Source organism: Entelurus aequoreus, linkage group LG08 (genome assembly GCF_033978785.1).
Source record: "Entelurus aequoreus isolate RoL-2023_Sb linkage group LG08, RoL_Eaeq_v1.1, whole genome shotgun sequence".
In the NCBI taxonomy this organism is placed as follows: Eukaryota; Metazoa; Chordata; class Actinopteri; order Syngnathiformes; family Syngnathidae; genus Entelurus; species Entelurus aequoreus.
The window spans coordinates 31,929,564-31,956,008 of NC_084738.1; the positions used below are offsets into that span (position 1 = coordinate 31,929,564).

A 26,445-nucleotide genomic window follows, 5' to 3' on the forward strand; every position below is an offset into this window, starting at 1 on the left:
TATATATATATATATATATATATATATATATATATAGATATACATATGTATATATATATATATATATATACATATATATATATATATATATATATATATATATATATATGTATATATGTATATGTATATAAGTATATATGTATATATATATATATATATATATATATATATATATATATATATATATATATATATATATATATATATGTATATCTATATATATACACATATGTATATATATATATATATATATATATATATATATATATATATATATATATATATATATATATATATATATATATATATATATATATATATATATATATATATATATATGTATATATATATATATATATATAAATAATTTTATAGCTTCCTCCCACCTCCAAAGACATGCACCTGGGGATAGGTTGATTGGCAACACTAAATTGGCCCTAGTGTGTGAATGTGAGTGTGAATGTTGTCTGTCTATCTGTGTTGGCCCTGCGATGAGGTGGCGACTTGTCCAGGGTGTACCCCAAGACACCGAAAGGGATAAGCGGTAGAAAATGGATGGATTTTAAAGACAGAAAAACATCTTTAAACTTTACAAAAACCCAAGTGCTCCGGTACAACATCCCCTCTATATCCCCCCACTTCGATGCCCCCGCCAATTAGTTCCAACTGCAATAACACTCCCTTTCTCTCTTTAATTACCAATGTTCTTGGCAAGAACGGAAACTAATAAACTAAATAGCTGTCGAGAGTTGACATCACGGCAACCACTCAACCTGTACGATGAGTTCTAAAAGTAGTGCTATCCAAAGTTCGACCGTGGCTTGTTTTTTATAACGAGAACAAAGAAGAAATCATTTTATATTTTTGACGTCACAAAGTACGTCAAAATAATAAAGCGACCGGGAAGGACTCAATAAGTAATAAAAAAAGAAGTAGCTACATTTTGAATGCATGTGGTTTCTGCTGGCATGTGGGCCTCTACACTGGGACCTTTTGCCAAAAATGATTAAGCAACAGGAGCACTCAATGTGCAGACGTCTGCCAAGACTTAACATTTGTCACCTGCAAAATCAATGAGTAAAAAGCTGCTATCCAGCAATAATCTTAATAGCTTTAAGAAATTAAAGTTCCATTCTTCTTGAGGGAACAGAGTGTAATAAAACTCTACATGAGTGCAACAAATTAAAACCGGCTCGGGTTAGATTTTGCAGCTATACAGGTGGAAAGGTGGCATTTGAGTCAGAATGCGCAAAGTGGTTTAATCGAGCTTCTGATCCTTTAAACGTACAGCAAACATTTTAATGACATCATCAACGTGTGGATTTCCACTATAATACGCAAAGGATTAACAATGTCAGGAAAGAAGTTCCATCCATCCATCCATTTTCTACCGTTTGTCCCTTTCGGGGCTACGGGGATCGTTGCATATCAAAATAAACAAAACCATGCTGTGATTGTAAAGAGAGCTCATGGTACAGTACATCCACTCTGTCCTCTTGAGTTAATAAAGAATACGTTCAAATATAGCCAAAGAACGCTGAAGAGTCTCAAGGGTGCATTCACAGCCATGTTTCATTATGCAAGCTGCATGCTTCACCAGCATCTGGGAAAGTCTTTGACATTTTATTGACGTTAGCTGGGTGTTTTAGAGCTGGACTCTGTAATTAATTGAGAAAAAGCATTCCAAATGTATATACCTACTTTTTTGTCGTAGTGACGCAAGTAACTGCTTCATCCCAATTACACGTTTAGTAACAGTTTTTTTTGGCAAAACTAATTATCTTTAGGATCATTTGGGGTCTTTGTTGTTTGGATTGGTGATCCCAGCTTGAACAACATATAAATGTATGTTTATGTCTTTCATCTTGCTGCACTAATCACCTATGAGTCATCACAGTAGTGATGTTGTTGTCTCAACTTCAGGAGTGAACCTTGTATGTTGCATTAATATGCATCATTTACAAGATTGGGTGTACACTATTGACCGCGGGAAAATGAGTTCCCTCAAGAAATCTACTTGACTTAACGACAGTGTCTGTTTGTCTACCTGCAGTACTTAAGCTTTTGAAGATGGCGGTGGGAATGAGAGCCTTACTGGACACCGTTATGCAAGCCCTGCCACAGGTAGCCAACCACTGGACTCTTTTTTTTCTTCAGCCTCATCATTGCACCTGTCCTGGATCCGGGGACGGCTCAACGTAGAGGCAAGAGGGGGCAGAGCCCCTCAAGTAAATTCCTTGCCCCCTCAAATCAAAACGTTTGTAGTTGAGAAAATACATTTTAATATACACACAAAATGTATATATTACAACTTGACAAAATGATCTGAGACTAAAAGTTGTGAGAAACAAAATCCAACAATTATTTTCAAAATTGCAAAATTGCAAAACTTTATAGCACACGGAAAGCTGATCAACTAAACGTGTGCAAACTGGATTTCATCTCTTAAGTGAGCAGAATAAGGCGTGCAATCCATTTCGCAAAATATATGCTGATCATCAAAACAGCCACAATACTGGGAGGAGAAAATGCAAATATAATTATTTATCACACGCAACGTGTTTTATCAACACTCATCCCTGTTTTGCGAGCACTATTTTGCATTTTATTTAGTAACTGTGCAAACTGACAGTTCCACACACGGCAGCAGGATCAGTGCTCGTGCAGCATTGACAGACGATGGACAGGTGAGAATTCTCCGTCATTAGTGTATGTGTCAACATTTTTGGATGGTCTGAATTTAAACAAATTTGACATATTGTCTATTCAGCAACATCATTTTATAGCTACTAGAGGACTTAAGGGGCTGATTAAAACAAATTCAATTGATGCGTTTTGGTGTACTTTAGTTGTTTTTTTTTTAATGACGTTTGTTTTTTTCACACGGAATATATATTAATAAAATATTTCTTATAGGAAAAAAAGGTAACACTTTAGTATGGGGAACATATTCTAAGTAACACAGACTTAATTTAGAGTTATTTGGACACTAGGGGAATATATTCTAAGTAACAAAGACTTAATTTAGAGTTATTTGGTTAGGGTTAGGGTTAGGGTTAGAACGTTAGGGATAGGGTTGGGGCCATAATAAGGCCATGCAAAATAAGGCATTAATAAGTACTTAATAATGACTAATTGAGAGCCAATATGTTACTAATGTGTACGTTAATAAGCAACTAATTAATGGTGAATATGTTCCCCATTCTAAAGTGTTACCAAAAAAACTTTTTTAAGTATGCATTTTTGCGTATTGAGCGGAGTAAGTGCAGCGTCTCTCTCAAAAAATGAAAAAAAAAAAAAAAAATGGCGTCAATGGAGATGCACTGCACAAGTGCTGGTAAAATGCCCATAAAAAGTGGTAGATGTCTCCTGCATGTTTGTAAACATAGTAAAACGCCACAGGTGACGTGAATATGCAGTAAATAAGAGTGTATTCGTGGTGATGCTCCAAATAGAACAAGCAACATGCTCATTAAAATAAGTCGGTCTGCACCACTTTACAATGCACACACGCAGTCTTAGTAAATCACACGCAACACGCCCACTTATAGATTGCTCACGCTGTTTAGCGCGTGGTATTTAGATCTTAATAAATCAGGCCCATTCTGTAGCTAACAACCAAATTATATGAAAAAGTCAATGTTACTACTTAGCATAGAAATAAAGTGCTGGAGCATGATTCAGCAGTGTGTACACATGATGCCCCCATCACATTTCTGACTGCCCCCTCGTACATGGCTGCCTAGAACCGGCCGTGCCTGGATCTTTTGTATCCTACCTGAAGCTGCACAGCAATTATGCTGCAATGTGCGACAAGGCGTTTTGTGTGTTTCCTGTGAAGTCGCAGCCAAGTCGAGAGACACGTATTTGCATATTTGCATCCCTGCAGTCATTAGGAAGTGAATGTAGGTGCAAAGTTGTCGCTCCGAGTGATAGTTTGCGGGTTGGAGGGTGTTTGAGCTGGTAATACTGAGTGTGCTATGTTCACAGCATTCTTTGATAGCACCTCTGCCAATTTAATCCAGAGGGAGTTGAGAGTTCTTCCCTAAAAAAATACAGCTCACAGCTTGTCAAAATCCATATGATTAATAGATCTCCTAGTTGGGGTGCAGTTTGTTTGACAGCAAAAAAGAAATCCTAAAAATTGTTTTCACCTAAGCCAAAAATTGTGTCAGAGCTGCTAGTTCATACCACACTTGCCAGGATCAAATGTTTTTTGTTAACTTTCCATCCTTACTTGTTCTCTTTCTCTTGGCTGCTTTTTTTCCTCTCAATTCCCTACTTATTTCCTCACAATGAGAATGCAGTGTTGCTGGTTTATTTTGTCTGGGATTTCTGTCCTAATGCTCTTCTCATCTTGGTTTCGCTCCACAGGTGGGAAATCTGGGTCTTCTCTTCATGCTTCTGTTCTTCATCTTTGCAGCCCTGGGAGTTGAACTGTTTGGTGACTTGAGTAAGGCCACACTAAATGAGATATGTACTGTACACGAGTCACTGTCTGAAGTTTGGCACAGTTACACATTTTGGATAAAAAAAATACGGAGAATTTCCAATTCAGTTTTTTTTTTAGTTTTTTTTAAACATAGATTTGAATGTACAAATGTATCCGATTTATCGGTTGGAAATATACTTTTTTCTTCATGATCATGATTGCCTGCAGTGATTAGTGTCTGCTGGGCAGCATAAAGAATGGTTGGTAGCATGCAGTGATCTACCAACAATCGTACTGTCCAAGGAACTCAGCGAAGATCTAAGCAGGAGAATTGTCGATAGTTGGGAAAGGCAAACTGAAATTTGCAGCTGACCACAAAAACAAGTCAAATTCCAAAAGTGTTGTGGTCAGATGAAACAAACATTAAAATATTTGGTCATAAGAAGAAGTATTTTTTGAGGATACAAGACTGTAGCAGCTGCCAAGCATGGTGGTGGTAGCGTCATGCTATCAGGCTGTATTTTTAACTTTACCGCAAATCAACGGGCTAAAACTTGCACACAATTGAGCGTTCTAACAGAGCAATGATCCCAAAAACACATCAAAACTGATTTTGGAATAGATAAAGCTTCTGAATTGCCCTTCCCAAAGCGCTGACCGCAGCACTATTGAAAGTTTGTGGTCTAATTTACAAAACCCAAAACCAGTGAAGTTGGCACGTTGTGTTAATCGTAAATAAAAACAGAATACGATGATTTGCAAATCCTTTTCAACTTATATTCAACTGAATACACTGCAAAGACAAGATATTTAATTTTGGAATTGAGAAACATATTTTTTTTAACTTAAAATTTAAAGGCAGCAACACATTGTAGAAAAGTTGGCACAGGGGCATTTTTACCACTGTGTTACATCACCTTTCCTTTTAACAACACTCAGTGAACATTTAGGAACTGAGGAGACCATTTTTTTAAGCTTTTCAGGTGGAATTATTTCCCATTCTTGCTTGGTGTACAGCTTAAGTTGTATATTAGTTGCCTTGGGCACTAATACACCCCCATACCATCACAGATGCTGGCTTTTGAACTTTGCGCCTATAACAGTCCGGATGGTTATTTTCCTATTTAATCCACAGTTTCCAAAAACAATTTAAAATGTGGACTCGTTAGACCACAGAACACTTTTACACTGTGCATCAGTCCATCTTTGATGAGCTCGGGCCCAGTGAAGCGTTTCTGGGTGTTGTTGATAAATGGCTTTGGCTTTGCGGAAAAAGTTTTAACTTGCACTTACAGATGTAGCGACAAACTGTAGTTACTGACAGTGGTTGTCTGAAGTGTTCCTGAGCCCATATGGTGATATCCTTTACACACTGATGTCGCTGTTTGATGCAGTACTGCCTGAGGGATCGAAGGTCACAGGTATTCAATGTTGGTTTTCGGCCTTGCCGTAATTTCTGTAGATTCTCTGAACCTTTTGATGATATTACAGACCGTAGATGGTGAAATCCCTAAATTCCTTGCAATAGCTGGTTGAGAAATGTTGTTCTTAAACTGTTGGACAGTTTGCTCACTCATTTGTTCACAAAGTGGTGAGCCTCGGTCCATCCTTGTTTGGGAATGACTGAGCATTTCATGGAAGCTGCTTTTATACCCAATCATGGCACCCACCTGTTCTCAATTAGCCTGCTCACCAGTGGGATGTTCCAAATAAGTGTTTGATGAACATTCCCCAACTTTCTCAGTCTTTTTTGCTACTTGAGCCAGCTTTTTTGAAACATGTTGCAGGCATCAAATTCCAAATGAGCTAATATTTGCAAAAAATAACAAAGTTTACCAGTTCGACGTTAAGTATCTTGTCTTTGCAGTCCATTCAATTAAATATAGGTTGAAAATAATTTGCAAATCATTGTATTCTGTTTTTATTTATGATTTACACAAGGTGCCAACTTCACCGGTTTTGGGTTTTGTAAAATCCAAGACCCCAACCAAACCAACACATTTACTCTACCAAATCTGCCCAGAATAGTAGTCAAATATGCACCCAGAAAGATATCAGAAGCATCTGGTCGGAGTGAAACTTTTTAAGGGACATTTTACCAAGTATTAATATGTTTTTTTCAAGTATTTATTGTTTTTAGCCTTTTTTTACCCTGGAAATTCTCTTTTCTTTAACCTTTATTTACCCAGGAAATTCACATTGAGATTAAAAATCTCTTTTGCAAAGGAGTCCTGCCTCAAACATTGATACACCATTCTTATCTTGCCCAAAGACACAACAGCAGTGACTAGGAAGCTGGATCCCTCAAGTTGCTGGCTCGGCTGCTCTACCGTGTAAGCCACGCCACCCAGTAAAAACATAATACAATAAACATCCCTGTGGCTCATGGATGAGCATGGCCCTCTGTAAATTTAAGAAAAATGAATTGGGAAGTGGTAACTCAGAGGTGGTGTAGTAGATCTTCCAGAAACCGGAAGATTGTTGTTCCAACCGCACTCCTTCCACCCCAGTCACTGTCTTTGGGCAATACACTTCACCCACCTAGTCTTCAGTGCAGCCCACACTGATGTATACATGTGAATTAATGTTTGGTGATGGATGGAGAGACTTTTGGTGCAACATTTTTAACCCCAGGACAGCTGTGACTACATATGTACAGTAGCTTACCACCATCATGTCTGAATGTGGACTAAACGAATAATGAGATCTCACTGTAAAGCGATGTATAAATCCAATACATTATTATTATCATTATTATTAAAATTAATTCAAGTTTGTGTGAAAAAGTCCTGTATTCAGAAAATCATTGTACATTTGTATCCTCATGCTATCTAACAAAAATCTCTCAAAGGGCCCAACATTCATATAACATACAGTACATTCAGTGTATGTTATCATTTGACCGGAACTGTAAAGAAAGTTATCCATCAAGCTTGGACAGTCTTCATGCATGTGTTAGACCAGTGATTCTTGTATGTTTTTCCATCAAGTACCACCTCAGAAAACACTTGGCTCTCTACATGTACCACCATAGTGACCAACATTAAAATACAGTAGCCTAGTTGGCCAATGTATTCATTAAAACAAGGCAGAGGTTTTAATTAACGAGTATATTGAATATTTTTGGCACTGTAACATTACACACAATGCACAAACATGATCAACAATGATATTCTATATACAGTTCATATTTACAGACTTGGCATAGCACTAGATGGAACCCACGTACCACTTAAGAATCTCTGTCTTAAAATTTCTGGCTGTTTTTATCATTAGTAATTTTTCTTCTATTGTCCTCCCAGTTTGCGATGAACTCCACCCATGTGAAGGCCTTGGTCGCTATGCAACGTTCAAAAACTTTGGGATGGCGTTTTTGCTGCTCTTCAGAGTTTCAACTGGGGACAACTGGAATGGTATCATGAAGGTAAAAACATACATTGATATTCTCATATACAGTGCCTATTTACCTGTAATAATTATTTATATTTAAACAAACGAGAGAGTAAGTGTGTTGGTAAATTAAAAGTAGTGGTATTATGTGTATATATTCGCATTTCATGCACATTTTGCATCACTTTCCTCACCGGCATATGCATCCATTAAGGCTTTTTTACTCCCATTGTAGCTTTTCTGAACCATAGCATGTGCTAACTTTGTTTGTAGGCATCTTAAAAATATAGATTAATGCCCCTCTGTCATAAAATTGGGATGATATTGAAATATATATTTCAATGTATAAAAGTGTCCAAATCTTGTTTTAAAGCTTAATAATTATTTTGTGATAATTCTATAAAGAATCATTATGAAAAATATTATTATAAACTAAAACAATCAAATATTATTATCATTAGGGGTGTCCAGATCAAATAAAGATATTTGATATCTCTCCGATGTCAGCAAATAAAACAAGTATCAAATAAAACCGGCTTGCATCTAAAATCTCCCACATAAACTCAGAGACAAGTAATCTGTCACGTGTTTACAAAGTTGGACAACCAGTTAACAGCTAAATGTCCTCAAGAAAGCACACATGATTGGTATGTTCTTGTATTTAATGAAGAGTAGTGAAAAGGTAAACATGATAGGCAAGTAGAAGCTAGCAGTTACACAACAGCTTGGCACACTATAGCACACAAGCTAGACATACGTAGTAATAAGTGTCTTTAATTGAACAATATTGCCGTATTGAAAACATATTACACACACATATATTATACACCGTATAAAACATGTGTTGTATTATTACTTATAGATACTAAGTCTCACAAACGTGTCTTGATCATTCAACTTACTGCATCATGCACTTATTTTAATCAATTATTGTGACTACTACAGTAGGTGCTGTCAGGAAATAATAATACTTCACTTTATATTCATTTATAATGTTCATACTCACTATTGTTTTTTGAGTAATTTCACTTGCTCAAGGTTTTTAGAACATCCCACACTACAAAATAATACAAGTATGTATTATGATTTGTGCTGATATTATTATATCGACTTAATATCAGTATCGGCCAATACTCAGGGCTCCAATATCGGTATCGTATCAGAAGTGAACAAGTTGCATAGGGACGCTCCTAATTGTCATCATAATCAGCTACGTTCATTTAATAAAAAAAATCAACATTATAGAAAGCAAAGTAGACGATCCATGGTCACCACGGCAACAACAGCGGCATTGTAACATTAGGTTGGTTTTAAAACCAAAAGAATGAGGTGACAAGTGCTGTGCTTCCTCAATGTGCTAATGTCTATTTTACATGCTTGTTCCAGGACACACTGAGGGACTGTGCACAAGACACCGGGACTTGCTACAATACCGTTGTCTCTCCCATCTACTTTGTCTCCTTCGTCTTGACCGCTCAGTTTGTCCTGGTCAATGTTGTCATTGCTGTCTTGATGAAGCACCTGGAGGAGAGCAACAAGGAGGCCAAAGAGGAGGCCGAGCTGGAGGCCGAGTTGGAGCTGGAACTGCACATGGAGGGGGGCGACATGGCGACCAGGTCGCCCCAGCTTAACCCTCTCACGCTGGGCTTGGACAGGTCAAGTTCTGGGGGTTCCCCCTGGAGGTCCACCGGAGCAGGGGACATGGGACAGGATAGGGACTCGCCCACTGTTGATATACCCAGAGAACCTGTGAACATCATAGATGATACTCCTTCATGCCTGGAGCAGCCTCTGGAGGTAAGGAATACATTTTGTGTGGGAACTTTTTGTAGCTGCATTTTGCAATTGTTATGCCCCAATAACAGGGGTCGGCAACCCAAAACGTTGAAAGAGCCATATTGAACCAAAAATACAAAAAATAAATCTGTCTGGAGCCGCAAAAAATTAAAAGCCGTATATAAGTCTTATAATGAGTGTCTATATTAGCTATATTAGCTTACTCTAAAAATTACTTTAAAAGCCTTATATAAGTGTTCTAATGAAGAAGACACATGACGAAAGTGTCTATATTAGCTATATTAGCCTACTATCAAAATGACTATGTGTCACAGGCTGAAGCAAATCTTCGTTGACAGAAATGTTGAAATGTAATATTTATTCTACACATTTTTAAAACATTAGTAAATCAAAGGCTACTCAGAAGGTGAGATAACTCCTAGAAATTACTGGCTTTTAATGGCCAAAGGTATAGATGTGTGTGTCCAAGTTAAAGGAAACGGCAGGTGGTCTTCTTCTAATGGATTTATTACAATCTTTGGCAAGCTAAGTAATGTTTGCTGTGGTCTGGAACAACATGGCACACAAACAACTCTCTGACATGCAGCCAATATTACTGATAATGTGTCATGAGACAAGCAACAATAAATTATATACAAAGAGGATACAAGTAAAGGATATTAAATTAGCTCAAATATACCTACAAATGAGACATAATGATGTAATATGTGCATACAGCCAGCCTAAATAGCATGTTAGCATTGATTAGCTTGCAGTCATGCACTGACCAAATCTGCTTGATTAGCACTCCAGCAAGAAAATAACATCAACAAAGCGCACTTTTGTGCATTCACGCACAGTATAAAACGTTTGGTGGACAAAATGAGACAAAGGAGCAGTGGAAGATTTTACATGTAAACAAACTTGTGTCACAGTCCACACTACGGTGAGCTCAAGAACCACCGAAATTAGTAAGACAAAACGATGTTCACTAAATACTCTCATCAGTGAAGCACACACACAAACATATTAAACAGTGGGGTTTCTAACAATTAGGAAGGCTTGTGTCATGTTTGTCCTGAAACAAAAACATACTAAAACAAAAATATAATTTCCCCCCATTTTCAAGCCTTTTTTAAAAATGCTCCAGGGAGCCACTAGGGCAGCACTAGAGAGCCGCATGCGGCTCTGTATAGGGCTGACCCCGCCCTATACAGAAAATGTAATTATGTGCCGGTTATGTTGACTAAAGCATCATGTGCTTAAATTTGTCACATACGTATTCCCATAATTCCAAAAAGAGTAACGTCAACTTGTGATATCTTCATCCCGCTAAAAACCAATCACACTTTCACATAATGCCTCAGTTCCTTCCTTCAGTTCTCAGTGGCCAATTCAGTTTTCACAATGAAATGTTCTCTGAAGCCGAGGGCCACATTTTAAGACCAGGACAATGACTCCCACGGCTCAAGTCATTATTTAGGAGCACCGTACGACTCATTAATTAAGTCCCTGGCCCACGCTGAGGGGTACTCAGCACGCTTTATGAAATAAGGCAGTGTTATCTACGCTTCACTGCAAGTGTAGCAATGCATTCATGACTGCTTTAGATATGACCATATTTGGGCAAATTCACCACAAGGTCTGGCATTCAAATTCAGCGGAACCTTCAAAATGGAACATAATTGGAATAGTAGAACGTGCTAAAGTAGGTCCTGCTTGTGTCGCAAACCTATCTATGAAAAAAGTCATCAAGCTGTGGTCCACCGAGCCGACTAATTAATATTAATAAAAAAGTGCTTGGTGAAGTCGACTTCGACACACATGGTTGACTACTTTTCTTGGCATAACATTTTTGATTTTTTTCATTATAGCTAAGCAGCCTGCCAAAACATTACACTACTGTCTAGTTACACAGCATCAAAGGGCCTGATCTACTAAGATCCAAATACCAAGTGCTAAACACAGTGTGCAAACCTTAAAATTTCAAGTACTATTAGTACACGTGTTGCGGGTGATCTATTCAGACTGCATGTATAATTGATAGCAAGTGCAAAAGGGGTGCAGACTGCCTTATTTAAATTAGGTTTTGTGTACTATACCGGCTGTGCCCACGGAAACACTCCACATTCATGACATTATATGCTCCAACAGTCCAACCTGTGCTGTTTCGTTATGTTGTGGAACATGCAGCACACAGATATACAGTAATTATGTATATTTTCTGGCCAATAAAGAAATGTGATCTAGACCTGTGGTCCCCAACCTTTTTGTAACGCTTGAAAATTTGTCCCACGGACCGGGGGTGGGGAGTATTTTTTTATTGTCATAAAAAAATACAATCATGTGTGCTTACGGACTGTATCCCTGCAGACTGTATATTGATCTATATTGATATATAATATAGGAGCCACAAATATTAATAACAGAAAGAAACCCCTTTTGTGCGAATGAGTGTAAATGGGGGAGGGAGGTTTTTTGGGTTGGTGCACTAATTGTAAGTGTGCCGTTAGGGGTGCATGTCTGATGCAAGGGCTGTTTAACACCTTTCTTACGTCACGACTCTGGAGACCGATGAGCATGGTCAGCAGGTTTATTGACATTCAAAAGGTGTTAAACAGCCCTTGCATCAGACATGCACCCCTAACGGCACAGTGAAACGGCGATGCAACCTTAAACAAAAGATATATGCAGTATTTCTTCGAAAAGAACCACCATAAAGTACGTGCTGGCACCGTAGATTTCTCTGCTTGGCTTATGCAACTTCCGGACAATAAAGTTTGATTCAAAATACACACTTCTCAAAGATGTAGTAACTGCCCTGACCACATGATGGCGACAAATACACATGTAATAATGTTAACTAAATGACAAGCAATAAGCACAACACACTTCAACAACAAGAGTTTACAACTTTTAGTTGTAACAGAACAGTAAGTGTATCTTGTGTTTTTTATGTTGATTTAATAAAAACAATCGGTACCAATCGATCCACGGACCGGTACCGGGCCACGGCCCAGTGGTTAGGGACCACTGATCTAGACAACAGCCTCTTTTTAGTGTGCCAGAGGTATATTCTTGGTTACGCCGGTGCTGTGCGTCTTGAATGATCTAGCCGCAAGAAAATGCATATTACAAGAAGTTTTTTCATACACAAATACATGTAAGTAATATCTCCTCTATATAAAAATGAATGCCAGCAGACATCAAAACAAATACATTTAATTTGCTTTAAATAGCCCGTTAAGTAATCCAGTAGCCATAAAATCATAAAAGTTTATTGCTGAATAGATGATATGTCTGTCAGGCCAAATATGTTGACACACACGTAGAACAAAGGATTTTCTCTCTATCGCCTGTCTTTGCATCGTGATCGCCTCGATTTCACAGCCATTTGTGCATAACTATGCCAGTTTGCACATACAGTACTTTTTAGACATGCTTGATAGCATACGTTTGCACATGTTTTAATACACGTAAACCATTAATAGACCAGGTCCTTAATTATGCACAAAGTGGCTTCTTGTTCAGTGCAAAATATACTTCAAAATAAAAGCATGTCAGCATTAACCTAAATTATACACACATCTGTTATGTATTATTATTATTATTATTTATTATTATTATGTATTATTATTATCGTTGTAGTTAAACGATTATAAAGCGCTTTTTATACATAAATGAAATGCAACACAGAGTGCTTAAAAGACTTAAAAACGATACCTTGATGACCCACACATGCACAAACACGTGCACATATATGAACAAATGAATGCATGGCTGAGTACAGAGGAGACAGGTGAGTGAACACTATCACATGATTAGATTAGAAACATATCAATCCTTCTATCTTTGTTGTTGGATACTGGGGATGTTCGGATCAGGGTTTTATGCTGCCGATTCTTATAGCGATCGTCCATGAGTGAGCTCGGCCGATACCAATACCGATACCGATCACATGTATTAACTGAACATTTTTCGAATATGTAAACTAGTTCCTTATTCTCGACCTCTGTGTAATATGTACTTTATTTGCCGAAATGGAGGTGAATATTAACAGGTCAGCGGAGCGGCTTTACACTGTGTATGGAGACACATAATTAGCTGCTAGCTGCGTGTCAGCCGGGGGACTAGAAATAAATATATTAGCCAGAGGGGATCGGCATTTGAGAACGGCAATTCAATGCATCAATCGACAATGGCAATCACATACATTATATGTATAAAACCTCAACTCAAACAAAAAATTTTTGTATAACATTTTTGTATCACTTTAGTTCAACTCATCTGTTAAAGATGAAATAATTTTTTTTTAATCATTAAAGGAAATTAATGTCATTGCAAATCAAAACATTTTTTGTAGTTTTGGAAAGTGTACCTTTGTGCTCAGTGAAAGCAATACAATAGGTTTGTCCAATTGAAATTGAATCTAAATAAAATAATGACAATTATTTTAATTCCATTTCATCTCCCAATAACACACATGTATTCCATTTTATGATATGTTATTTAAATTGTACCTGCATTTGACAATCAAGATAACAGCCGTGTTCTGCTGTAGTACAATAGACAGTGTAGCAAAAATATACTTCATACAAACATGTATTTTTCCCTACTTATTTCAAAAAGTGCTGAAAAGACATTTAACATACATGCATGTTAACATAATGCCACAATATGCTGTTCAATGTAGAACAGGCAATTATAATAAAAATAAATAAAACATAAGCACTGTCAAAAGTAATTGACTGTTGCAGTTGTTGCTCGAGAATGTGCAGTTCCTCAAAACTTGTATTCATCCGCGGGTTCCAAACAACTCAATTACTATGGGTTGCAACACATTAAAATACATGTCTCTGTTAACATCAGTATTGAGATAACTATAGTATTTATGTTATACCAATGAAATGTAATGTGTATGATTATTTTAAATGTATTTTAACGAATCAAATTACTTTTAAATGTGTAACCACAAAGAGGGACTTGGATCCGTTTTTTGAGTATTTTGGATACATGATATATTTATCATAACCCCATAAAAAGAAATCCAGAGGAGTGATGAACAAGGTGATCAGGGAATCGGGCCATCGCTTTTATATAACAGACTTCATCTGCAGGATACTTAAAAAACACAAATCCAAATGTTTATATATCCACTGAGTTCATAGAGCAAATCTGATTAACAAATAATTTGCAGTCTTCAGCCTCACAATCTTCATGTTCTTTCACTTTGTTTTCCTTTTTGCACAAATATTCCTTAAATGCTCGCTTAACTTTGAGGTCTGGCAATATTTGCCGAAGTCCCAAGTGATATGTCAAATTCCTACATGTTTACATTGTAAGGTATTACCGTATGAGCGGACCAGGGTCTACGGTATACCGGTATTAGTATAGTACCGCGATACTAATTAATCATATTCGGTACTATACCGCCTCTAAAAAGTACCGGCCCACCACCCCCCCGCGCCCCTGTCGTCATCACGTCGTATCATTGCTGGTTTACGAGCAGACGAGCATGTTCGGCAGCGCACAATCATGGAGTACTTACAAGCAGACACAGTGTGTAGACAGAAAAGGGTGAACGGACGCATTTGGCTTAAAAACTAACGATAAAGGTAAAGTTATAACACTGAAACGCCCTCAGGAAGAGGTGCTTTAAGACATGGCTAGCTAGCTAGCGGATAAAGTCCAGTTCCAGTCGGCAGTGTTTTAGCTACTTCTAAATCACTAATCTTTGTCTCCATGGCGACAAATAAAGTAAGTTTCTTACAAGTATCATCCCTGCAGGACGAGGAATAGCTAAACATGCTTCACTACACACCGTAGCTCACTGGCGTCAAAATGTAAACAAACGCCATTGGTGGACCTACACCTGACATCCACTGTAATGATACTAAGTACAATAGCGTATCTAGTTGATACTACTGTGATTATGATATTTTTTGGCATCACAACATCTTCTTTCGTTTTTTTAAAATGTATATTATGTTTATAAACTCAGGAAATATGTCCCTGGACACATGAGGACTTTGAATATGACCAATGTGAGATCCTGTAACGACTTGGTATCGGATTGATATGCACAGTTGTGGTATCATCCAAAATAATGTAAAGCATCCAAACAACAGAAGAATAAGTAATTATTACATTTTAACAGAAGTGTAGATAGAACATGTTGAAAGAGAAATTAAGCAGATATTAACAGTAAATGAACAAGTAGATAAATAATTCATTTTCTACCACTTGTCCTTAATAATTTTGACAAAATAATAGAATGATAAATGACACAATATGTTACTGCATACATCACCAGCTAAATTAGGAGCCTTTGTTTGCTTACCTACTAATAAAAGACAAGTTGTGGTGTGTTCACTATTTTATTTAAGGACTAAATTGCAATAAGAAACATATGTTTATTGTACCGTAAGATTTTTTGTTAAAATAAAGCCAATAATGCACTTTTTTGTGCGGCCCTTTACTTAAAAAAGTATCGAAAAGTATCGAAAAATATCGAAATAATTTTGGTACCTCTACCAAAATATTGGTATCGGGACAACACTAGAGCAGACATAATTTGCAAAATGCAGATGTTTTTTTTTTAATACAGATGGATATGTTGTTTTCAAAACATCACTAAATCATCTTAGGCTTTAAAAGTGTTTGTCCATTATGTGTTTACTGGACTGTACTGTACTGTGATGTACAGTTTATGTGTCTGTGTGTGGCTTGTTGTCAGTCCCTGTGGACTGGGACATGCCAGTCAAGGAGAGGCCATAGTGCCATGGGAAAGCTGGACCACAGGGCCTTGTTGTTTTCCCCGACAGCTATTTCCAGACGACTTCAGGGGATCGGAAATAAGGCTCTTGCTATCATTAGGTTTCCCCTTTAAGATGTTATCTGTCTTCCTCTTCTGCTCTCCACAAAACATGCAACTGGCCCAAGCGTCCCTGCACTGTACTGTAATGTAATGCTGCTGTGCCCTCTGGTGGCAGGATGCAGTCATTTCTGCAAACATGATAGGAATCATAGGGAGTTTCTTTTTATACATGTCAGTTTGTGTTTCTGTCTGAATAACTGTTTTCTTTCTCTTCCTCTGATCATTCTTCCTTTTCATGAATTCACATACTTCTAAACAAAACCCGTCCATGTCTGCACGTTCTGCTGTCCCGGTGTTTCTTTCTCTTTCATTCCCCATTGCCCGCCCCCATTTCTCCCCTCTGCATCATCCCAAGTTTGTCCAGCGAAGAGCCCAGTTTGACTCGGTCTCCCTGGTCATCCAGGGTTCAATGGATGGGGAGTTGAGTTTGATGGACAACTTGTCTGGCTCTGTGTGCCGCTACTACGCGTTGCCCTCCAAGGCCAACAAGCCCAACACCGACAAAGAGGTCAATAACCAACAGTAAACTAACATGTTACTTTCATTTTTTGTAACCATGTTGCACTGCAGCAAACAAAATCAGTTAGTTTCCAATCACCCGTCCATTTCCGACTACTTATACTGTTCATGGTGACAGGGATGCTGGAGCTTATCCCTAGTCAATGATAGGGCACATATACAGTCGTGGTCAAAAGTTTACATACACTTGTAAAGAACATAATGTCATGGCTGTCTTGAGTTTCCAATCATTTCTACAACTCTTATTTTTTGTGATAGAGTTATTGGAGCACATACTGGTTGGTCACAAAAAACATTTATGAAGTTTAGTTCTTTTATGAATTTATTATGGGTCTACTGAAAATGTGACCAAATCTGCTGGGTCAAAAGTATACATACAGCAATGTTAATATTTGGTTACATGTCCTTTGGCAAGTTTCACTGCAATAAAGCGCTTTTGGTAGCCATCCACAAGCTTCTGGCAAGCTTCCGGTTGAATTTTTGACCACTCTTGACAAAATTGGTGCAGTTCAGCTAAATGTGTTGGTTTTCTGACATGGACTTGTTTCTTCAGCATTGTACACACGTTTAAGTCAGGACTTTGGGAAGGCCATTCTAAAACCTTAATTCTAGCCTGATTTAGCCATTCCTTTACCACTTTTGACGTGTGTTTGGGATCATTGTCCTGTTGGAACACCCAACTACGCCCAAGACCCAACCTCTGGGCTGATGATTTTAGGTTGTCCTGAAGAATTTCTCCTTTTTCATTGTCCCATTTACTCTCTGTAAAGCAACAGTTCCGTTGGCAGCAAAACAGACCCAGCGCATAATACTACCACCACCATGCTTGACGGTAGGAATGGTGTTCCGGGGATTAAAGGCCTAACCTTTTCTCTGTGTGGACAATGCTGAAGAAACAAGTCCATGTCAGAAAACCAACACATTTAGCTGAACTGCACCAATTTTGTCAAGAGGAGTGCTCAAAAATTCAACCAGAAGCTTGCCAGAAGCTTGTGGATGGCTACCAAAAGCGTCTTATTGCAGTGAAACTTGCCAAGGGATATGTAACCAAATATTAACATTGCTGTATGTATACTTTTGACCCAGCAGATTTGGTCACATTTTCAGTAGACCCATAATAAATTCATAAAAGAACCAAACTTCATGAATGTTTTTTGTGACCAACAAGTATGTGCTCCAATCACTCTATCACAAAACAATAAGAGTTGTAGAAATGATAGGAAACTCAACTTTTGACCACGACTGTAGAAAGACAATTCCTACCTACAGTCCTTCGTTAACCACTAAACTACAGTACCAGGGATTTTATTACTTAATTTAAAAATGTGTTTGGGTTATGTTTTTTTCTCTATTCTAATTGTATTTAACCGTTTGTGAAGGCATTTGTAATGCATGGATTATAAAGACATAAGGCAGACACTTAAAGAAGTGTCCTTTTTGACACCATTGACTGTAAGAGTATTTCATCAAGCTCAGCTAATTAAAGTCATCAACAAGTAATTAAAACATCCGTATGGACCCATATCTTCCTTCAAGGAAGATTAAGCAAAAGCTCAAAATGATCTACCAGGTGTCCACAATTATTGCTGTGAATATTATTTTTGTTTTATTTAATACCAGACAGCATACGAGCCCTTTATTTTAGTCCGCTAGAATTCTAAACTATTATATATTTTATTGAAAGCATGTGATATTGTCTCACCCCTTTTTGGCAAATATTAGTCTGTTATGACCATTTACCACACTAAACGTCTTAAGGATGGGGGCTGCTTCTTCTCTGCAGGATCACCATTAAGCTGTAAAATATTTATGGAGGGAAAAAAAAGGACATATTGTGCCTGAATCGTATTTTTGTAGTAATCGAACTGCATGCCTTGTGATGTTTGCCAAATGCCTCCCTGCCCAAGGTCCGAAATTTCTCCACAGTTAATAACTTTAGCACGCTAACCTCGTAGTTGGCATAAAAGCTATGATGTCATCTCTGCCAATTGAACTTATAGTTTGTTTTTCGTCATAGTCCATGTGTGTCTATTGTGTTGTATTTGTGTGTCCGCTTTGTCACCAGTTGCAGCAAAGTTTTGATATCCGCTTAAGGCTTTTCTTAGATCCCAATCTTACACCCAAGTTGGCGTATAATGTTTAAATCCATCAACTATTGATCACAGAGTCACTTAAATAATGGATGTTGATATCTATCTCCCACATCTGAGGGTATTATGTGACCAATCACAGTGCATTAGTGTTGTCAACACCACTCTAAAAAATATTTAAATTAGATTGACATGCTGTTTAGTATACATAGCCCCCTGCAAAGAATAACTGCAATATATCCTATTGAATGTGTGCCAAATTGTGTGTCAGAATAAATTCCCCCTCTAAAGTCTACAAGGCAGAGCCAAGCAAACCAGACAGTAAGGCTCAAAGCTAAACCTGCAACACTCTAAATTCCAATGCAGCAAAGCAGTCAAAGCTTTAGTCAAAGCTCGTTATTTACCTGTTAATGCAGTCCCGTCTGAAATGATTATGTTTAAAAGTGCACCTTTTATTGTACGTGTCTAATATCTGTCAAACACAATCCATTCCAGGTCCGCTCTGCTCGAGTTTCTAAGCAATTTCTATAATAGAATATGATGGGAGTTACCCTTTTCTGGCGTCATAAAACCTTTATTAACTGCAGAGAAGTTTATAATGTCAAATTATGCAAGTGTACAAATGTGTTTTTCTTTAAAAACAGTTGTAATTGACATTACAAATGCCCTTCAGAAAGTAGCCCTTTTCTAATACTGTTAATAGTAAAGGAGAAAAAACAGTAAAAACCTCAAAACAACAACAAAAAAACTACCTTTAGGTAACTATAGAACACTGCTGTCAGATTCAAGGCCTAGGGGCCACATGTGGCCTGCCACATCATTTTATATGGACCTTATCTTTTCTTACTAAATGTATTTGTTCCTTCCATTTTGACATTAAAAAACACATGTTCTGCATGCAATTACATATCTTTTAAACTTCCATATTGTCTAACAATGCAACAAAATATTATATTATTATACATTCCAAAAAGGTTTTGTAAAAATTTTTAAAAAATACATATATATATATATATATATATATATATATATATATATATATATATATATATATATATATATATATATATATATATATATATATATATATATATATATATATATATATATATATAATTCAATGTCTGCTTAACTTATGATTCCAAAGCAAGTTATCCATCAAATTGTACACTGTAAAAATGACAAAGGACTTTACGATAAAATTCTGCCGACTGAGCTGCCAGTTTTTTTTAAACAACGTTGTTACCGTTTTTCCATTTACAGTAATACACAATAAAAACAACAAACGTAGATTTGACAGTAAAAAAAAATACTTGCAGCTCATGAATTTTATTGCATAAAAACCACTGCAAAGTTTACAGTAAAATTCTAGCAACTGAGCTTCCAGTTTTTTACAGTAAAATGTAATGATTTTTTTTTTTGTTACAGTGAACGTGAAAAATATACAACAATCAAATGCATAGACAATTATGTAATATCACAAGGTGATTATACATTTATATTCATATATTATTCACTGTTGCAAGCGGCCCTCAATGAAAATAAGTTTGACATGCTTGCTTTAGAACAAGTTAACACTTTTGACCTCAGGGACCAACGTTTCCACTACAGAATTATTAATCCTACTCTTGATGTTAATCATATTTAATAATTATTTCTAACCTACTTACAATTTAGCAGGATAAACAATGTCAAATGATATGAAAGTATGTGTTAATCACAAAGAATATTATTTATTTAACACATAAACCTTCGGCTTAGGTCAGGCTGATTTGAAAAATAAATACTAACCAAATATTCTGCTTGGGGGATTCCTAAATAACTGATTCAATTATTTAGTCGTAAAATAAGTAAACTCAATAATAAATAAAATTTTATATATATATATATATATATATATATATATATATATATATATATATATATATATATATATATATATATATATATATATATATATATATATATATATATATATATATATATATATATGTGTTTTTTTGTTTTTTTAATTGTCATTAAAATTAAAGTGCAAATTAAATTCACCACTTTAGTCAATTTTTGCGCAAAAATTCTGTGACTTTTGTAGATGGATCATATGTCGATGCTGAATTTGCTTAGTCTGAAATTGGTTTGTATAGATATTTTTTTTTAAATGTGGTCCTTCTCTTAAAAGAGGTGTTGCTAAAAAGTCAGAAAAAACAAAAACGGTGCAGGGTTAAAGCTCACGGTTATCTAGACGCTGTTGCGTCGACCAGCATTCCTCCAATGGGGAATTCAAATTGCTAGTCTCTCCCAGATTCTTTTTATGGCAATAAGCTGATGTTTATATTCGATCAACAGGCAGCAGTTGGTATTTTGTGGTTTATTCTCCAAGCTTAGAGGACAAACTGAGACCAATCCAGCACACCAGCGTTCCCCAGCCCGGTCCAGATCGGTCTAGCTCGGTCTCCCCTCAAACCCCCGGAAGTCCCGTGATCTTCCCTCTGTCCGCCGCCTGCTGTTTCCCCAGTCTAGCTGTGCTCCTTATCTTAGGAATGTAATGGCAGTCTCAACAAAGAGAATAAACAGCGCTCTGACTCTAACCAAGGACACTCGAATCCAAGCACTTTGTACCACACGAGACATTAGCTGATGTAAATATGACTATAGGAGTTTTTAGAAAGAAGTAACACTTAAATATGGATATGATTCTGATCTGCTTCCAACAAGTCCCCCTTTAAGATCTTCTAATAAGATTTTTATTACTTGTACAAAACTTATAAAGCACGCCCCACATTAAAGTCTTAAAGTTACCACTTTGCTAGACCCCCTTTAGTGACACTTAGCACAAGGGGCTGTGCGGTTCTGGATGGTCTCGAGGGAGGTTGTTAAGCAAGTCCCTCAACTGTGTCACGAGTCAGGTTGGTTAGTCTCAACGGCGGCGGGGAGTTAGAGAGGCCGCTGAAACAGGAGTTCCAAGGGGTGTTAATTTGGTGAGTGGGGTCACCAGTCTAACCATAGCACAAAGCCCAACGGCTGACGTCGGGATTCTAATGTGCAATCTGTGCTTCCCACAACACCAGAATAAGTCAGCTCGTGCCCAAGGGCCTATCCTAGAGCCATCTATCAGTGTGGTGCACCAGTAACGGTTGATGTCACCCAATTTGTTGGGGGACGAAGAGGGTCCTGTAATTTGAAAACGCGTGTAATTCAGCTTTTGGGCCACAAAGGGAAGAAGTCAGGTGGCATTGTCAACAGAAGGGTACACATGTCAGTCAACTTAAAAGGGGCGGGGTAAGTGTGGGAAAAGGGACGTCCAGCGGAAGAAGCAACACAGTCACCCAGGTTTTGGCATCCACCTGAGCCACAGGTTGTCTGCACCCGCTCCTAAGGTCAAAGGTCAAAGTTACCAGGCCTTCGGTGGTGATGTCATTAGCACGCACAGATGTGAGCCTTTGAAACACCACCGAGGTGGGGTGGTACTTTAGGTGCTACAGAGGGTGTAGAGGTAGTTAACGCCCTCTCAAGGACATTAATTTTAATAATTCCTTTAGCGTCTGTATCAGTCAGGTCAAGCCCCAAAACAACATAAAAGGGACGATGGGCACAACTTACCAGAGTATGTTGTCTGCATCCGACACCAATGGTTCAGGGTTGAGTCGTAACAAATATAGAGGTTATTACCACGGTAATACCTATTGTGTCCCCCGTAATTAATCACACTGCACAGGTCAAAAATAAGTCTTGCTATCCCCTTTGACCCAGTCTATTTAAAGTCTGCTGTATGTTCTTAGACACTTATCAGTCACTGTCGTCAGGAAGGATGAACTGAGACACAAAGACAGTGGAACACGCCCAAACACCAGTCCGTCAGGGAACACTACCGGGTGTAAGATCCTGCCTTTCGTCTATCAATATCAGAGTAATTTAGGTAACAAAACGGGGATAAACATCAAACTTTTCACTTAATGTAACGACACATACAGTTATGCTGAAAACAAGCAAGAAAAACTAAGAAACATTTATCATACTGGATTGGTCTCACACAAGGATATACAATATAGACGTTTAAAAGAGTAATGTAGGTAGAAAATCTCTCTCGTCTCCTGGGCTGAGGGGCAGATGTTGTGGCGATGTCAGCAATGACATCCGCTGGTAATCTGTCAGGTTCTTCAGCTGTAGTGCAGAGGGAGAGGTGGTACCAGGTGTCCCCTCCACCAGCCAGTCGAAGGGCGTGGGACGTCCGTTCTACGACCTAGAAGGGACCAGTCCACCTGGGCTCCGTCCACTTGCGTTTGATGACCTTGATCTTGACCCTCTCAGCGGGCGGAAGGGAATCTGTACAGAAGAACTGGCACACAAATTCTGCAATTTTTTGTGTAAAATACCATTTTGGTTTTACGCTGAGTCCTCCTTCCATGGGGGGCTGCTGGTCCTGTGAATGGCTGACCTGTATGCAGCTCATAGGGTGAAAAACTCAAAGGGCGGTAAAACAGTTTTATTCACGGACCTTCGAATGATCATTAACGCTAATTGCAACATGTCAATCCAATTAAATTTGGTCTGTACACAGATTTTAGCCAATTATTTTTTAATGTTCTGGTCCATCCTTTCAACCTTACCTTGGGACTCAGGATGGTACCCCAAACCTGTGTTCTAGTCCAAAAGCCTTTTCGACCAAGGCTAAGTGAGTTTTTTTTTTTTAATGGTTGCCGTTGTCTGACCTAATCTTTTTGGGGAAACCATGTCGGGGTACTAGGTCATTCACAAGTCATTTAATTATTGATATTGAATCCTCTTTTGAGGTTGTTGTTGCTTCCGGCCAACCACTGTGATTGTCAACACAAGTCAGTACGTACCTTTTCCCTTGTACCGTATTGATCATATCAGTGAAATCAAAGACTATACATGGTTAACCCTCACCTCCTCCATATTCTAAATTTGATCTACTAAATTACTATTGATGTGTAAAATCGTTATTTTCAAATTAAAATTAGTTATAACTTCTTACCCACGGTAAAAACGTTAAAACTATGGAATGTGTCAGAGTCGGATGATTGTCGATTTTGTTACAAGGAGTCTGTATCCACCCTCACTCACCCCCTTCTGTTTCTGAAAAAAGGACTGTGTTAGTCATACTATCACTTTCAGAAACATCTAAGAAAAAGGTCAGCTAATAGTCAAGTAGCGGAGGGCAGGTCATGTTTGAGGTCAATGTTTGTCTCTTTAGCCTCCATGGTCCACTGGGGGGTGGTGTTAGGGTAGGGGACCCCTTAGCAATATCACAAATAACTCAAACTCAACTAAACCCTATCTTTTATGTAATTTATTCAATATGGTGAAAGTAACAAAATATGCTTATATTTATATTGTCACCAATACTAGAAAAATACTACCCTTATGGCGGATGCTTTAGCAATAGTATTTTGAATTTTTACCACACCTGGTGGCACCAATAATTCATTAAGTCAAGCTCATTTTGTAGAAAGTTGAATGATGCGGACACGTTTGTTACTGAATATTTTCTATCAGACTTCTGCCATGGCAACTTTGTGTATGTAATGAGCAACTATAATTATTTGATATGCTTAAATGTGTAATGTGTCGTTTTAGCTCAGCTGTCGTGTAGCTGCTAGCTCCTCGTAGCCTACAGGTGTCTAAAGTTCAGCCCATAGTTATGTGTTTAACATAACCATGGGCTAAACCTAAACAATTGAAAATGTGGTATTTGGGTGTCGGTGTAATGTGTGGCAGCTACGCCGTGTCTTATCATTGGACCTAAGTTCTTTGGTTTTGTAGGCGAGACAGAGAGCAAGGAAACAATGTGGGACATCAATTGTTAGACGGTGAGCTGACATGAGAAAAAGTGCCTAGAAAATGAATTTCGCTCCCACGTCTAAGCACAACTTGTTCAATGCATTTTTGCATAGATAATACCCTTCTGGACTTTGGGTTAAAAGTTCAGAACATGATACCTAGCCAAATTTTGTCACAAGCCAGAAATGTATATAGAGGTAAATCACAAAAAACGAAAATCTTGTGCTGCAGTTTTGGCTTGTAAAATATGTCTTATTCATTTTGGCAACACAAAATCTTTCTCAAATATCATAAATACATATACCTAACATCTGAAACAAATATTGGTGCCTTAGTATACTCATATGTGAATTTAGATCATGAAATGTAGCAAATTTCTTAAAAAACGATTCAACTGAAGTGATTTGCCCCAGCACAATGAAGCACACACTTATTAAATTTAGCTAAAAGCTTATGTATCATACATTAAAAAAATGTCACAACCTTCTATGTAATCAAAGGTACAAAAGAAGTAACACACCGTGGCCAAAAGTGGCTTAAAATCTAGCAAAATATTACCATGCACCCCAAAACTGGAATAAGGCAAAAATGGACAAGATTAAAATAGATGCAGTAAAGGCCCAAATTGGTATAAAATATGATAAATATTTATTAAAGTAGCAAATTGTTTCACAGCATGTGTCATTTATACCCCCCCCCCCCCCCCCCCACACACACACACACACACACAAACACACACAAAAGACCAAAACAAATTTGAAAAAAAAGGTAATACAGACATTATTTAAGCTTTACCGTTAAAATGGCAGTGTGGCATCTCGATAATCAAACATCTTGATAAAGAAACAAAAGTGGCAAATTTTACATGGTGACATGGTGCGTAATTACTCATCAATATCACTTTCATCTGTGTCATCATCCCATGCACCTCTTTCTTCTGTTTCCTTTGAAACATTTCCACAGTTCTGGCAGTGACATAAATCAGTACAAGACATTTTTGCAGACATACATGAACATCTTTCTGTTTCACATTTGCTTGTCTTGCAACCACAGTGGACTACCTGCAGCACACTATCTGGGGCAGGATTTCTAGTCATCCATCTTACTGTTAACTCCCCATCCTCAATGTACCATCCATTGCCAATGGGTGAAGGGGCACACATCATACCAGTCAGGGAATGTCGCATTACTGCTGCTTGGTAGTTTGCCCTTTTGCAGTGTTGGTGGAGGGCATCACTTGTTGGGGGAATGGACAGTTCTGGCAAAGCTGACGATGCCATACAGAATGCTTTGTATCTTGCATCGTTCACGTCTTTGGCAGATGCCTGTCCATACAGGTGGCACACATATTTGCTCAGTGTTTTGAACGTAGACTGGTCAAGGTTAAAACTGCTGCCCAGATTTGAGAACGCAGTCAGGTATTCGTCTTTCTGACAAGCAAGAGAAAATGTCTTCCTTTTGCCCTTGCCATGAAAGGCACTGGTCGAGTCACAACCTGTGAAGGTATGGATGCCAATGAGTGCAGAACAAACACTGTTGCCAAGAGCTGCTGCCACCTTAGC

The 26,445-nt window shown here is 37.8% G+C and overlaps 1 protein-coding gene across 7 annotated transcripts in view; it reads left to right on the forward strand.

Annotated features, from left to right (window-relative positions):
* cacna1g (calcium channel, voltage-dependent, T type, alpha 1G subunit) overlaps positions 1-26,445 on the forward strand; it is a 321,489-nt gene that overhangs the window by 267,475 nt on the left and 27,569 nt on the right. For 4 of the 7 annotated variants that reach the window (XM_062056250.1, XM_062056253.1, XM_062056251.1 and 1 more), the window contains 5 exons: positions 2,054-2,124; positions 4,375-4,453; positions 7,735-7,856; positions 9,209-9,619; positions 16,831-16,983. In XM_062056250.1, the coding sequence (XP_061912234.1) occupies positions 2,054-2,124; positions 4,375-4,453; positions 7,735-7,856; positions 9,209-9,619; positions 16,831-16,983 (836 nt within the window). The remainder of the gene's footprint in view (positions 1-2,053; positions 2,125-4,374; positions 4,454-7,734; positions 7,857-9,208; positions 9,620-16,830; positions 16,984-26,445) is intronic. The other 3 variants (XM_062056254.1, XM_062056255.1, XM_062056256.1) reach the window with 1 other exon arrangement.